Here is a 16,577-nt window from a genome sequence, read left to right on the forward strand (position 1 = left end):
GAATAAAAATTCCCACACCTCTACTTTTTCTTGTAGTTTTTCCCTTATTCTTTCACGTAGCAAACCGTTTATAAATGTTTCTAGTGTGTTACCTGATCTTTACTGATTTAAATGATAAATAAATGGGATGAAAGCAAACCAGGCAGATTCAATTCTCGATGTTAAACCGAAAACCCAAACTTTACAGTAAACATTAAACATCGTAATAAAGTTCATCCGTCCTTCAAATGAAAGTGTTGATCTGCTGACTTCAGGTCAAATGAATCGGCTGTGTGCTTTTAAACCTAAATACAGTTCCTGCAATCCTGCCATCTTCCTACAGCTGAGTGATTGGTGAAGACGGAATAAAATTGTTCAAAAGAGAATGACCTAAAAAAAATACCCCACACATTATTGCTCCTAAATATGAAACCAATGTAAAAATAAAGATTTTTTTAAAATGCAATACTGCTGTTAACAACAGTAATAAGCATATTGTGTACGAGCATCTTACATATTCAAATTCTACAATGGAGTTAAAAATAAGGTTAGAAAAATCCAATAAAAAATGTAAATAGATGTGTTGGTGAAGCAAATAATTAAATAGTAAAAAACAAATGTATTTAGAATTAACACTTCAAATTTTGGGTCTAATTTATGTAGTTCTCTGGGAATAGCTCCATGAAGTTTATGCAAAAAAACCCGGCTAAAATCCGGAACGCGTTGGGAACAGCTGATCAACGCCTATAGTGCCCGAGACGGCTTAATGAAATATAAATTCCACAACTCTAAAACAAAAAGGATGCATTTAAAATACAGGATTTCAATGCAGTCAGTGTTTCTGTGTACTGGCAGGACAACAGTGAGCTGTAATGCCACATATTCTCCAGAAGAGGGCAGCAAAATGTTGAATCTGCCTGTTTATGGGTGCAGCAGTGGATGGGAGAAGTCTGCATTCATGTAAATGTTCAATAATGTCCTGAATCAGTGGATAAGAAAGCTAAAAAGCATGAACACACAAACTTGTCTGAGGAGTTTTACAGGATGAAGAACCGTTTTTTTTTTATTTGTGCTTTGCAAAGTTTTCATATCAGATAAAATACAAAATCTGCCCAGTAAGGTGGTACGAAAGGCCTTTAAAGTGAATAACAGCTGTTGAATATGCGATAAAGAATAGTCCAGTTGTAAGAAATGCATTTCTTTTTTCTTGAAACTCTCTTTGCACTTAAGCCACATGCACTGGAAAAACTGAAACAGAGCCAGATATTTTGGTTTTGAATGGGCATAGAGGACCTCTCAGTGGGGAAGGGGGGCTGCATTATACAGGAAATTAGCGACCCCGCTACAAATAGTAGTTCCAACTCCTGAAAAGGTATTACTCAGATTTTAGCGACACACCAGGGGTCGTATGGAACTACTATCCATGATGACAAAAACAGCAGAAAATGTCAAGTTTATTACCACAGCTAGCACGTTTTCTTTTTTCTTTTCTTTTTTTATTCACCAGGGAGCCATGTTGGATTTTCTTTGTCTGTTTTTGGAAACATGACACTTGATTTTTCTGACTTTGAATCTGAAAATTGGAATTTCCTGGCACAAACGAGGACATAGTAACATCATCAGTTACAGTTATAAGCTAAGGTTAGCGGTTAGCTTAATCGCTAACCATAGCCTCTAAGGTTAGCTGAACAGCTAAGCTAAGTTAGCTTCGTTGGCAGCCAAGTGTCCGTGTGCTTTAGTCTTTCTGCTGAAAATGAAAATCACTTTACTGAATTAAGTCATTTAGATGTTGAACTGTTCCTTTAAACTATGTTTATCCATATGTACTCTGTTTTTTTACCCCCAGGAGTAGTTTTCAGGCGTTAACCAATGAGTCAGGGTGACTTACAGTAAAAGCACTGCAAAATACCTGCTAATGCTTGTGGAATTTCTTGGCATCTTCTGCTTTAACCTGTAACACCTAAAATCAGTTGGCACGTCAGTGTCTTTATCTGACAAGGGGATCTCTAGTCTCTTTAAAGAACGCCTTGAGGGGTGTGAACCAGTCAGACGTTGCATCATCACTAAACAATAAGAACCCGGTGGTAGAAACTGAAAAAAGGTTGATCTGGACAACTGATTTTTACAGGAAACATTTCATGTATCTGCGTCATTACACGAGTTACTGCTTCAGCTGGGAAATTAGGAGACTCATACCTCACTGCATGAGCAAGTACAGAATAATAATCACACAATTACAATTATCAGATCACACAATATAGCAATTTTCACCAGAAAGATGCTCAAGCTCTTTAATGGGAACAATTCTATCCTCATAAAATGTTGCAAAATATACGTTTATAGAGTCTTTAATAATCACAACAACACTTGAATAGAAAGTAGAGGTTGTTTGGCATTGACCCATTTGATTTCTTGATTGTTTAGTAAAAAAAAAACATTGAGGTTTGAAATGGGACGATGTCAACGCTGGAGTTCTTAAAGTTTTGCCATATTGAAAACTATAATCATTTTGGCTCAGTGTGATGACAATGAATGCATAATTATGTCCTTCCCTTTTCCACGTTGCATCATTGGTAACAAAGCAAGGTACAGGCGTACTGAGGGGCTGCAAAAATAACAACGGGTATGACATATGGATGTAAAATAGTATAGTTAATCAGAACCGTGCAGGAGCAAAGATGCAGTAGTAGTTATCTAATAAGCTTTTTTCTATCGCCAGGGTGCGCCATGATATGCAAACACATATAGGTAGGGCTAAAGAGTTGTAACCTTGATGCTAATCCAAGTATTGTATGTTCTGTTGCCAACTACCAAAAACGTCTGACTTGGATACAATTTGGTGCAAATGTAGACGATATGGGTTCGTCAGTTATTTGATTTACAAAGAGCTGGCAAGTCTATAACAGCCACCAGGGGGCGTATAAAGGCACTGCCAGGAGCTAAACCATGTGGGGTGTCTACCTTATTGGCCAGAGATGCCCAGGTCCTGTCCTCGATCAATCGTAAACCTTTTATATCCATCCCTCCTCCCACACATGTGAATGAAATGGTTAAATTCCCTCGTCAGCAGTCCTTCAGCCATGCAGAGGCCCGGTAACGAGACATTCATTTGATTTAGGACAACAGATCTCAAGGACTGGAGTTGGGAACCGCTGGTCTAAGCACTGTCCGTCTTCAAAGCTGTTTTAACTGTCGGATGTTTTGGTGCCTGCCTGATAACACCTTGCTTGAACTGTGACATCACCACTGATGTAAATTATGCTTATAAGCGTAGGCTACGTCCACATAGAGCCAAATACTGCATCCATAAAGAGTTTGAGCTTAAAGATGACGCCGCGAGAATCTGGATTAGCCGTAATAGTCGCTGTAATATGTATGCCACACCAGTGAGTGGCGCTGTAACGCTGCCACAGAAGTAAAGAAGGAAGAACCATTTGTAAGAATTCCAAAAAAAAAAACAAAAAACAAAGCAACTGGACTTGTTTTCCGTAGTAGAAGGACGTTTCGCTTCCTCTCCAGGTGGAAAACAAGTCCAGTTGCTTTGTTTTTAATTTTTTTTGGAATAACCATGACCTGGATGACTGAGAATCTTCACCAGCACATTTGTAAGAAATTACACGTCAAAGACCCAAAACGGAAATTCTGGTGAAATCTCAAGGTTCAGATTACATCAAGTAGAATATTTAAACATTTCCCCTAAAGTACAAACTCAACGCTTCATTCCTTCCTTAAGAAAATTAAAATTTCAGAGGGGCAATTTTGGATTCAAGTTGCAGTAGTTGGTCAGAATTAGATAATCTCTGGATTGTGATCTGGAGGTCAAATACAAAAAAAAAGTTTTAGTTCATTAAATGCATAAAAACAAAACTTAAACTTTCCTCAGTCTGTAAACGCATCAACAAACTGAGCAGCAGCCTTTTAACGCACGTTGAATAGATTTTAGCTTAAATCAAATAACGGTTGGAGACAATAATGGTACATACATTTTTTTAACTATCTCCATGAAGGACCCTGAGGCACATTTTTCTTTTAAGCTCCACCAATGCTTGTTGCATTTAATGGTTGAATTAAATCAAAGTTTAAATAAATGGAATTGAATGTGTTGTAGCTTTTAGAACAGGGGACTGAAACTAAAAGTCCTGGAGGACTGGAGCCCTGGATGCATCTCTGCTTCCACACCAATAATTAGCTCATTAGCAAGGCTCTGTGGGACTTGAATGCGTGCTGAGGAGGCATGTATTCAGGTGTGCAGGACCAGCAACATGCCTACAAGCTGCAGAAGACATGTCCCGGAGGAACGGATCTAGAGACCCCCGCCTGAGAGATCTACTCTGATCAGTGCATCTCTAAAGAAACTACGATGACACTTTTTTCCAGTTCTACGACAACAAAAAACCACATTAGAAATATTACATTGCATTTCTGCCAGCAGCTGACCACTGATGTTGCAAACTGGGAACCCCCCCTCTTCCTCCGAGCCCAGAACCCGTTAACGTGTTGCATCCGAATTTCCAGATTTCCTCCTTTTCCTCATGCGATACAAGCAGCCAGTGAAGAGATAAAAGCGTACGGATAAGTCACGGTCAGTGACGACTAGATGCAGCTTTCAGCCTCAGAGTGCAGTTTAAGCCTTGATATTGAGGTGCATGCTGTAAAACCGACGTACTCTGCCATTACTGTCAGACGGAAACACCAAATTATATAATCCTAAAGTATTTCCGGGTCCAGCAAAGTTTAGAAACCACTGAAACATTGGTAATAAAACATGTTTTTCCCCCTTTGTCTTAAGGTTAGTGTTGTTTACAGTGGAGCTAATCAGGTTCTACAGGAATATGTACAGACAACAAAGAGTCCAGTTCAGGCCTGGTGTAAATGCTCCAGGCTCGACTGTCTCAGTAGGTTACAGGCGTTCTCTTTTATCTGGGCTTCCTGGTTCAGGAGCGTGAAGGCGGCCTGCCTCCTCCGTGGATCTATCCACAGCGAGTCCTCTGCAGCCGCTGCTCCTCGCTCGCCCTACATCACGCTGCACTTCCCCTTCAGCTTGTCGGCTCGTTTCTGTTTCCCCGAGCGTTTGCCGTCGATGCTCAGGCTCATGTCCCGTTTCTTCTCCAGCGCCAGCAGCTCCTGGAAGAGTTCCTTCACGTTGCTGTTGGTCTTCGCCGACGTCTCCATGAAGGCGCACTTCCAGGACGTGGCCTGGGCCTCGCCCATTTTCGTCTCCACCTCGCGCTGGGCTGTCTCGTCGCTCTTGTTGCCCACGAGCATGATGGGAATGGACTCCACGCTCCCTTTAATGGCCAGAATCTGCCAGTGTGACAAGTATAATTAAACAGAAACATTAGCTTAGAACTTTTTGAATTTATTAACCGTTTATTTTCTGAGACTAAGGCAGCTGTTATAGTAGTCACAGTTTCTCTGTGCAGCACATTTCAGCAGCGAGGCTTTACATCATGAAGACATAAAAACACCATAAACACATCAGTCACCTGTTTTGAGACCAGTGACAAACATTACATTGTATCAGGTGAAAACATCAATATGTTGGTCAGTGTGCCTGTTATTATGCCTGAAAGCAGCTCTAAACAGGTGGGTTTTCAGGAACTCAGTGTTTCAGCTGTTCCTGAGCTTGTTTCAGATTTGTGGAGCATAAATGCTGCTTCTCCATGTCTGGTTCTATGCAGAGTAGACCAGAACCAGGAGATCTGATTCTTATTGCCACATTGCCAGACAGGACAGTGGAATAATGAATAATGATAATGCATTTAGCCACCGGGCCGGACTAAATTGTTCGGTGGGCCGGTACCGGCCCGCGGGCCGTATGTTTGACACCCCTGGTTTAGACCAACCATGCTTTTATAGCTTTAACAGGAACTTATAACTCCAGTTCTGGCTTCTCATAAGAACAGCTCACAATCTTAACTTTTAAGGGTCTTTTAAAGACCCGTTTCTACTCTTTAAGTTTTGAACGAAATGCATCTTAAATATATATATTTTTTAACATTATTTTTAATTCTTTTTAAAGTAATTAACTATATTTTCCAAGTCTTTGTGTTTTTTTCTTTTTCTTTCCGGCTACCTCATCAATTATTTGATTGTTCTTGTACTTTGATGCAGTATTATTTAATAAAGGATGTTTCACCTAAATGACAGCAACACATAAACTGTTCAAGGAGGCTGACAGCATCACTGAGGAAGCGTTGCAAGACCGAAACCTTTTCTTAAAAAAAATAAATAAAAAAAAAAGCCCTGGCTAAAATTTCTCATTGTTTTTGAGGCAACTGAAGAAACAAAATAATTAACCTTTGGGCCACCGTTTGCAACAATTAGTAACAGAACAGTACACCCACTGTGAGGCATGGTGGTGACAGCATCATGATTTTCAAGGTGAATAAAATTAAAAACCGGTTTTGCATGGCAGATTATTATCACCAAATCTGACTGAATGATGAAAGTAAATTAAAAGGCGTTTAAACAAAGTCTTAATTTGTTCCAAACTACTTTTATCTCACTTTGTTGTAATTTGTATTTTCTTAAAATAGCCAACAGAAATGTCAATTAAAAGGTAAAAAGAAAAAGTTTTTATATTGGTCTAATTTTACATCATAAAAACCGGTCCTTATAAAACTGCACCAGAGAGTTTGGAGTTTTATCTGTGGAGTTTGCGGCGACGCACCTGTTGGTAGATGGGTTTGAGCTCCTCCAGGGACTGGCGGCTGGTGATGGAGTAGACCAGGATGAAGGCGTGGCCTTTGGAGATGGAGAGCCTCTGCATGGCGGGGAACTGGTGACTTCCTGTTGTGTCTGTGATCTGCAGCGTGCAGACGCTCTTGTCGCAGCTGATCACCTGCAGGAGACGACAGGCGTCTGTTTAATGTAGGCCAAGCGTTAAAAACTGGGTCAGCTGTCACTGTTTCTCCAGATCTTTAGTCTTTTTATAACCAAACATTTCAGAGCTCTGTTGATTCAATCAGAATTAGGATAAACTAGATAACAGAAGGTCACTTCATAAGGGAAGTGCTGCTGTGATTACTTTCAAATCAGCGGTGGCCTGTGATTAGAGGAGGGCACTAATGTCCTGAAAAAGTCCGCAAGTTCCCCGGTTTGAATCCCACAGATTACCAGTCTGTGTCACTGACCCTTGATCCCACAACGCTCCTCGCATTAAATGTAAACGTCACATTGCACTGGATTGTCCAGCTGCTTTGTTTGAAATAGTGACGGGAACTATGGCTCTTTTTAAGTGAACTGAATCCCTAGAATCAGATGGAGGCAGATGAGCGTTCATACTGAGCCTGGTTCTGGTTCTGCTGGAGGTTCTCCTCCCTGTTAAAGGGGAGTTTTCCTCTCCACTGTCGCTTCATGCATGCTCAGTATGAGGGATTGCTGCAAAGCCATCAGCAATGCAGACGACTGTCCACTGTGGCTCTACGTTCTTTGAGGAGGAGTGAATGCTGCTTGGAGAGACTTGATGCAACCTGCTGGGTTTCCTTACAGAGGAAACTTTCTGACCAACCTGTATAATCTGACCCAATCTGATTGAATTTTACTTTGGAAAGTGCCTTAAAATGCCATGTATTATGAATTGGCGCTATATAAATAAAATTTAATTAAACTGAATCGCTCACCGACTCATTAAGTTCCTATAATTTTAAATTCCTTGCATTATATTAGGTGATCATCATGGCTTAGTGAGCTATTCATAGAGCTGTAACAGCATTATCTGTTCCTTTACATTAAAAATAGAGAATAAGCAGGGCTTTGGTGGCACTAAGTGTGCTATTTATATAACTTTAACAGCCAATTTTGTTCCTTTACATTTAAAACAGGTAATAAAGATGAAACAGAATTACCCTACCTTAGTTTGAAGTTAGAAACAGTTTTTTTTCCTGAACAAACAATGCGACATGATCCTCACCTGTCTGTAGGTGTCCTCCACGGTGGGGATGTAGGTGTCTCTGAAGGTGCCTTTAACAAACCGAAGGACCAGCGAACTCTTCCCCACCCCGCCGGCTCCAAATACCACCACCCGGTAGTCGTTGCTCTGCTCAGGCATTCTGGGAGTTGAAGTCCTCCTGCCACTCTGGAACAATCAGCTGTGTGCTGATGAGACAAGAGGACAAGCAGACGGGCCTGATTATTGAAAGCAAACATGTAGAAGAAGGTGCTCTGCTTAGACGACACTAAAGGTTTGTTTTGTATCTAGAAAAACTCTGAGCACCAAATTTATTAAGTGAAATATGGTGGTGGCAACCCTAATGCTGCGGGGATAAAGGCACAGGGAAGCTGGTTAAAGCTGATGTGAGGATAGCTGGAGCTAAAAACTAGGGCTGGGCGATAAATCGATTTAATCGATTAATTCGAATTTACAATTCTTTAAGATTTCATTTTTGGAAAATCTGGATTTTATTTTGCCAATACACTCATTGGGTTTCAATGAAGAGAACAGCATGTGATGCTGAATATATGTTTAGGCAAATATATTGTCAAAATACTGTTAAGTGGAAACTTTTTTTTACCATAATACGAGGTACTTCATTTACTTATTAACTTGTTTTTTCAACTTAGTTTGACAAGTGCAGTGAAGCCTGTTCTTAGCTCAATGTGTAATACCACTAGCAGCAAATGTTTTATTATATTTTTATTGTTTATAATGGCACGGCTGCCATCTTGTTTTACAAGCATGTTTCACAGCTTGTTTTTAGTTGCACTTTGAATTCAGGTCAACTCCCTGATGAAATGCTTGACATAAAAAGCAAGGTTTTAAAATCATTTCTTTAATTTCTTTTTATGAAACAAAAAGGAGGGAAAAAAAATTGATTAATCGGATTTGGTATGATAAAATCGGAGATTTATTTTTTAATCCATATCGCCCAGCCCTACTAAAGGATCCTGGAAGAAAAGCTGCAAATAGCGTGAAAGTGAAGCATAGGTTCACCTTTCAGCGGGAGAAAGAGCCCAAACATACAGCTAGAACTACAGCAGATGGTTTAGACCAAAGCATAGTCATGTGATGGAATGGCCTAGTCAAGGTCCAGACCTAAATTCAGCTGAGAATCTGTGGCAAGACTGAAAACTGATGGTCTCCATCCAGCCCATCCATTTTCACAATTATTCATTACTTTCACGTAAAATCCAATATAAATATGCCAAAGAAGGATAATTAATACTTTTAGGAGGATCTGGGAAGGTGGCTGAGAGGAAAAGTGGAGCAGACAGAAAGGAAGCTGAGCAGACTTGATGAAGATGAAGCGTGTCTGCAGACGGATCAGAGACCAGGTCCTGGATGGTGAATCCCACAACGCACACGGATCCATTCAGGCCTGTGGGAGCATGTCACCGTTAGAAGATCTGCCCTTAAAGCGCGTTAAGCCCTATTTGACATTGCTTCCAGAAACTACGTCTAACAGAAGTCGCTTCGTGGAAAGCGTTTCTGAACCTGTGGGCTGAAGTCCAGCTGGAAGCGGTCTTTGTGTTTTCCGTCGGGCCGGACTCTCCCACTCACTCCTCACCAACGTCACCAAACCTCCTTATCTGCTCCACAGACTCTCACCAATCAGCAGCTCAGTGATCGTGATCGCTCCCCGCAGTCACCCCCCCCCCCACACACACACACACACCTGCCTCCTGATAGCATCCTGAGTGTTTACAGCCCTGGCAGCGTTACAATGTGCAGTGCGTCTGTGAGGGAGGCTCGCTCCGTCGCCTGGTTACTGCCCTCCGAGGAGCCACCGAAGGCGACGGAGATGGACTGCGGAGAGATTTATGCACCGAGAGAGCGCCGCAAACATTTCATCACCAGCAGGGCCGTTGCCATGCCGACCCGCCTGCCCACATCGCATGACGTCACTTCCTGTGCGGAGGCAGGCGGCAGGGAAAACACCGGCGCTGCGAAATCATCCATAAACTCAACCCCGGCTGGGATGCGTGTCGAAACTAGATTCAGGAGAGAAGCTGATAGTGACTGCTGTGATAAACGTCCTGAAGATGCTCCGTTTGGTATTGCTCATTTGTTAATATGTGTGTTTTTATCCACAAGATTCCAGTTTTATTGTGGGAGAATGTTTTTTTTTAACTTGTTTTCACTGTCTTGACGCACTCAAACCTTTCTGATCATCAATCTTAATATCAAAGACAAGGAAAAACAAAAAAAATGGTAGACTGACTCCCATTTACACTGCAAAAATGCAGCTAAAAATAAGTCCAATTTTCTTGAAATTAGCGTATTTGTCCTTGATTTAAGTAGGCCAGTTTAAATGATCTGCCAATGGAATAAAATTTTTGCACTTAAAATAGGAACAGCTCATCTCCATCATCTTATGTGAAGTGCATTATATCTAATTATCTTATTTTAGGGGTAAAAATACACATTCCATTGGCAGATCATCTTTTTTACCTGCTTAAATCATGGACAAACACTAATTTTAGGAAAATTTTACTTAATTTTACTTCCTTTTTTGCAGTGATGTCAAAATTGATAGTTTCTAGGTATTAACAGCCTATTTAAGATCACCCCATAGCTTATCAATCTGATTGTAGTGCATACTTTGACTAGGCCAGCACCAGAACCTTCATTTTTTTTCTTTAACCCGTTCCTTGTTGCATTTGCTGGTCAGCTTCAGATCTTCGTCCAGCTGCAAAACCCAAGTCCTCAGAATTCAGGATTCAGGAGTTCAGGATGTTTTTCATCTTACTATCCTTAATATTAGTGATTATTATTTTTAATAATCACATTTCCCACCAACCAAAATTAAGTCTTTAATAGAGATCGACCGATACGGGGTTCTTAAGGCCGATATGATACGATAATTCTGACATCAGTCTAACCGATACAATGTGCTAACGATGTTTTTGGGCCGATTCTTGAGGCCAATATTGTTTTTTTCTTCCTACAATTATATGATAAAAATGGCAATGATAACAAATGTTACGCAAGAATCCAAACTTGATTTTAAATCCACTAATATTAGCAATCAGCTTCAGACTGTGGTTTGAAAGTTACACAGAAAAAAAAACACGCGTCACGACTAATATTTCAGCGCTTTATTCGCACTTAACGAGCATGTCAGAGCGAGAAAAGAGCTTCTTTAGTTTAATAGGGAGCAAGAGGAGACAAAACACTGACCACCGCTGGAGTGTATGGACATTTTTTTGTAATGTTAGAAGCTGTACGTGTAGTGATTGGTAATTATTTTTATGTGGATACATAATTCTCCATGGGAACGAACACACGCACAGCAGTGGCAGCTCACCGGCTGGCGATCAGGCGTGAGTTTTTAGATAAAGAAACAGACACACCCGTTTCCTCCCACTCACAGTGAGTTAGAGGCATACTTTCAAAGGCCAAATGCAGATAAACCAGAGTTAAAGCTTGTTGAAAACGCACCCTTGTTGTTGCTGGCACCCAGTCTTACTTCTTACTTCTCTGCCAGGGAGGGAGTGGCTATTTATGCGCTTCATGTGATGTCAAGGCATGGCTGCTGAACGCGCTGATGGATCAGTATCAGTCCAGACGATACAGGAGGAAATACGCAAATATCATCCAGAAATATCAGCCTGTAAGGACTGGAAGGAGAATCCTAATTGATGGAAAATGTCTCCCCCTCCATGCATGGAGCTGCTGCAGAGCTGCAGAGCTCTGTCAGTGACAGACTGCTGCATCCTGGATGCTCTAAGGAGCGCTTCCTCAGGTCCTTCCTCCCAGCTGCTGCTAGACTTTATGATCTCTGCTGATAACAACAGACTCAATAACCGTTTACGTCATGCTGATGGTTGGATCATTTATTCTATTTCTCAGAAGCTGGTGTCCATGTGCGCACACTTTAGCTTCTCTGGGAGGCTTTATTTGTACAATCATGTATAATTGCACAGTTTGCTTACATTGTTCTGTAAATCGGCTACTTTATTTCTTCTACTTTAATTCAAACATTGCATTTTTACCTGAATATGCTGTATTATCAATAAATAACTGTGCAAAATGTGTCCAGTTTCTGATAAGTTAATTCTCTTCTGCTTTACAGCTTAACTTTAAAAGAGTTTTTATTCATATTATTTAATCTAGTGTGTAACTCTGGTGTATTGTGTTCTTGCCTCTTTCATGTCCAAATCTCCCCATTGTGGGACTATAACGGTATTTCTATTATATTCTGTGCTATTGTACAGATTGCTTTTATTTTTTACATTTCTAAGTAAACCCAAATCCTTCCAGTTCCACACAGCAGCCTGACAGAAAACTTATTCACAGCTTATTTTTAGTAGAAACACGGGTTACGTAATTTGCCCGCTCGTCTAAAATGAGGCGGGACACAAACAGCAGACAGTTCACAGTCTGACACACTGGAAGCGATCTAATCCACCTCTGTGTTCGGTGCGCTGGAAACGACGCAGACCGGAACGTTTTCCTGCTCCGCTGTGTCCGAAGAACCGCTGGGACAATAGTTTCAGCCGCAGCTTTGCTTAAAAACCTTCTCCATCTCTGAAACAAAGACCTCAGATTAAACGTTCGATGACCTACTTCCTGAAATTGTGAGAAAACACTTCAAGTCCAGCGTTCCAATGAGATGGGAGCCCTGCACGTCTGATTGTTAAAATTATCCAATGATTTAATCTGATTTTTGTCTTTCCCATATTTGTTCAGCGGTGTTTTTTTTAAAGATCAAAAACAAGAACAGGGAAACACCCAGACGGAGAGACAGAAGAAGAAGTGAAACTAAACTTCCAGACAGCTCGCTCTGCGGTGATGACAGAGTCTGACCTGCTGCTGCACGGCTGGTTTGACGGGTACGACGATGTTACCATGCCTGCAGAACGTGTCGATCCAACCACCCCACCCCCTCCGTCATTTCTTACCTTCTCCTCTGCAACAAGCTCTCAGTTTGGCCCAGATTGGCTCTGTTGTCACATTTCTACGGTTCAATCAAGAAGGTGCTCTCCTTTAGCTGGACCTGTCTGATTTTAAAAGCCCATCATGCATGTTGGACCAGACCTGGATCCACACGGGCTTTGTGGCTCTTGAGATAACTTCTGAACGTGTCCCAGGAAGCCTTCTGGTGGGGAGTGGCGTGGGAGTACAGGAGGCTGGGGATGCTTTATGGGCTTTCCTGTTTAGCAGCCATGATTAGAGATCGCTGAGTCTGAGGTTATGGTCCTCAGCAGGAAAACGGTGGAGTCCAACTAACGTGGTGTCTTCCTCAGGAGGGATGGGTTCTCATCTGCATCTACAGTGATGCATTTTCTGCTCCGGTCCGGCGTGGTAAAGAAAGCTGAGCCATTTACAGAGCTGAGCCCCCCCCCCCCCACCCCCATTGCGTTAGATGTAGGATCAGAAGCTCCATCATTAACCAGAAACCAGCTGCTGCTGCCTCTGGGAAACAATCCATGCCCCAGTCCTGGCCACCCCCACTGGCCGGTGTAAATTGTAGGCTACCGCTCTTCCTGAGCTTCTATCACACTTTTATTTGTATCTGCCAGTATCTACTTTCCTCTAGTAACTGTTTTGTTTTCCAATAAATTAATAAATGTATACATTCTTCTAAATATAATTGCACAATAAAAAGGAATTGTTGTTCAACCCAAAATGTTAACTGTACCGTTATTGGTCTATGCACATTAGATCATCCAAAAAAAACCCATTAAAAACCAAAAGATGTTAGTAGGCGTTTACTTAAGTCTTTCTGATAGTTTTCTACAGGCAGCTTTACTACAACAGTGGATTAAAATCCTGAAATTATGGTTTTTAGTTTCTGTGCCACTCCAGGAGTTTAAGTGGCTCCGTCTGGCCCCCTATGAAACATTTCTGGAGGCACCACTGGTCTCAGGATACTTCCTGGGAGGAGAAGACCCCGGAGTAAAGCTCTCCACTCACAATAAAGGGTTGTGTGGTTAAAGCACTGGAGTGAGTGGGGGAGAGGGTTTAGGGTTTTTATTGTTGGACCATTACAGCCAAAAGATAGATGGGTCCTGTGCTGCTGCTAAAACTCATCCTTTGAGAGGTTAAAATCCTAATTTCTCCGCTTTCTGCTTTGCTGCTGACTTTTTTCTTATAAATCGGCAAATAAATGCGTGGATAATTCAAAGGATGTTGAGGATTTGTGGCTAGTGCCTGTTCACCCAGGAGGAAAAGATCAGTGCCATGTGGGCAGAGATGCAGGCGTTGCACAGTGGCACTTTAAAGAACGCTGTTTATTTTCTGTATATGTAGAGGTTTAAAGTATGTTTTCATATTTTATATTATCTGCGTTATTAGCAGGGATGACTGACAAACAGAGTAAATACCGGCAGTACGGCTCCACAGCCGGATATCTGAGGGGAACTGATGGTATTCCACAGTTTTAAAAAGGGACACTGCAGTTCAAACGCACAAAAACACCGGCGCGCGCGCGCACATGCCCCACGCGCGCGCGCGCCGAGCGGCTGCTTTGTTCTCAGCCTCAATCAGCTGCGGCTCCACGCGCTCATTATCTCCTTACATCGCGTTAATCTCTGCGCTCCATAGTAAGGACCGCACGCGCACGCGCACAGCTGGACACGTGCACCCACTCCCGTTACATAAACACGCACACGCATCCACAGACGCGCACAGAACCGGACCAGCACCCGGCTCCTCGGTTGGACTCCAGAACCGAGCGGAGCTCCGTCCCGTGGCCGGCGCAGCTGCCCGCGGGTGACGCGTGGATTTTCTGGTGCGTGTCTCCGCGGCGCGGCCGCCGGTGTGGGTGTGACGTTTGCGGACTCACCGTGCGTGTCGGCGCCGGATCCTCTGGGGTTCGGCTCGCGGTCGGCTCTGCGTGTCTGCCCGGTTCGTTCAGTCCGGAGCGTCTGTGAGCATCCCGGGTCCTCCGCCGTCTGACTCACAGCCGCACCATCATCACCGTCACCATCATCATCACCGTCAGACCTGCTGCTGGTCGCTTCACTCCAACCTTCCTCTTCCTCCTCTTCCTCCTCCTACTCCCTGCTCCATCACCTCCTTCCTCTGCTCGGCTGGCAAGCACCGAAGAAACTTGGGCTGGTGCTCTGTCATTTCCACAATAAAAGTCTTCACCACCTTACTTTGCATGGAAATTGAAAAAAATAACTAACTAACTATATATATATATATATATATATATATATATATATATATATATATATATATATATATATATATATATATAGAGAGAGAGAGAGAGAGAGAGAGAGGGAGAGAGAGAGAGAGAGAGAGAGAGAGAGAGAGAAAATAACCATTAATAACTGAAGATTTGTGTGAAGATATTCATAAGTATATTATAACTATATATATATATATATATATATATATATATATATATATATATATATATATATATATATATATATATATAGTTATTATAGATGCATATATCTAATATTATATATACATATATAATATTATAAATATAGTCATTATATATATACATATCATTAATAACTGAAAGTGTGTGAATAACATTGAAGATATAAATTCATGATGACACAAAAATATAAAAATGATTAAGTCATTCCAGAACACACGATATTCAAGTACAATAAATAATATTAAATTAGCATCAGAGCTCTCTTTTATTATAATGAACAGAATAACAATATTTCTTAAAAATCGCACAGTACAAAGCCAGTGAATAATTAAATATCAATAATGTTTTCATTAGTATTAATGTTAGTCTAGTTGAGCTTATGAGTAAAAATAAAACGTCTCGAACTGAGAATATCATTAAACAGAACAAATTGCTTGTTCTATAAAACACGCATCAGATTAAAACTATATATAAAAGATCAATCATGACAAATTAATTAGTTAGTTAATTGAAATCGCACCACAAACTAAAAACTAAAAACACATTATATAATAGTAATCATAATTTTCTTGCATTAAATTCCCAGAATCAGACAAAAGCTGATAAGTTAACAAGATTAAATATATATATATATATATATATATATATATATATATATATATATATATATATATATATATATATATATATATATATATATATATATACTCAACTGATTGATTTGACTTTACTGAAGCATTTGATCAAAAGTCACATTTAATTGAAAAAAATGATAATAAATGGCATTGTTTGGACTTTTAGTTTGAAGGCAGGGTGCTGCTGCCAACCGGAAGTCTCACTTTCACCAGCCTCCTCTTTCTTGATAAAAATAAATTTCCTTCACACCTTCACCTCAGTCCGCGTCACTGCGACACGTCAGTAGGAGGAAAAAAAACAAGAGGACAACCCGATGAAACGCACGAATCCCAGAGTTTTCATCTAAACAAAGTCTGCCTCTAAATAAACCTGCAGCCTACTGGCCATTTATATGTTTCTAAAACAAAAACAAATACGTAGGTTTTGTGTTTGTATTGTCAGATTAAACACATTTCTGACATTATAGACATAAACACATGAAACATAATAGATAGAAAAACCCACTGTGGTCAAATTCTCTGAAAAAGAGGCTAAAGCGTAATTATGACGAGAGATTTTGAATTAATTTGCTCTGATGAGGAACTTGTTAAAAATGTAACGATTAACATTTAACAGGTGGATGTTGGTGAAAAGGGATCAATTAATAGAATCAAAGCTTTTGTTAGTGGTGGA

General features: G+C 40.9%; 1 protein-coding gene across 1 annotated transcript; it reads right to left on the minus strand.

Moving 5' to 3' along the window:
* Positions 1–3,504: 3,504 nt before the first annotated feature.
* Positions 3,505–14,954, minus strand: diras1a (DIRAS family, GTP-binding RAS-like 1a). The gene is made up of 4 exons (XM_012882658.3): positions 14,712–14,954; positions 7,895–8,079; positions 6,653–6,823; positions 3,505–5,283 (listed from the first exon to the last, which is right to left on the minus strand). The coding sequence occupies exons 2-4, from the start codon at positions 8,030–8,032 to the stop codon at positions 4,993–4,995; spliced, it is 600 nt and encodes a 199-aa protein (XP_012738112.1). The 5' UTR covers positions 8,033–8,079; positions 14,712–14,954; the 3' UTR covers positions 3,505–4,992.
* Positions 14,955–16,577: the final 1,623 nt, after the last annotated feature.

This window comes from Fundulus heteroclitus, chromosome 9 (assembly GCF_011125445.2).
Source record: "Fundulus heteroclitus isolate FHET01 chromosome 9, MU-UCD_Fhet_4.1, whole genome shotgun sequence".
Taxonomy (NCBI): domain Eukaryota; kingdom Metazoa; phylum Chordata; class Actinopteri; order Cyprinodontiformes; family Fundulidae; genus Fundulus; species Fundulus heteroclitus.

Excerpts from the sequence above, each read along its gene's own strand:
- diras1a (XM_012882658.3), bottom strand. The coding sequence starts at position 8,032 with ATGCCTGAGCAGAGCAACGACTACCGGGTGGTGGTATTTGGAGCCGGC. Across the intron at positions 6,824-7,894 it reads TGGAGGACACCTACAGACAG|GTGATCAGCTGCGACAAGAG; the intron begins GTGAGGATCATG and ends CGTCTCCTGCAG. Across the intron at positions 5,284-6,652 it reads TCAAACCCATCTACCAACAG|ATTCTGGCCATTAAAGGGAG; the intron begins GTGCGTCGCCGC and ends TCACACTGGCAG.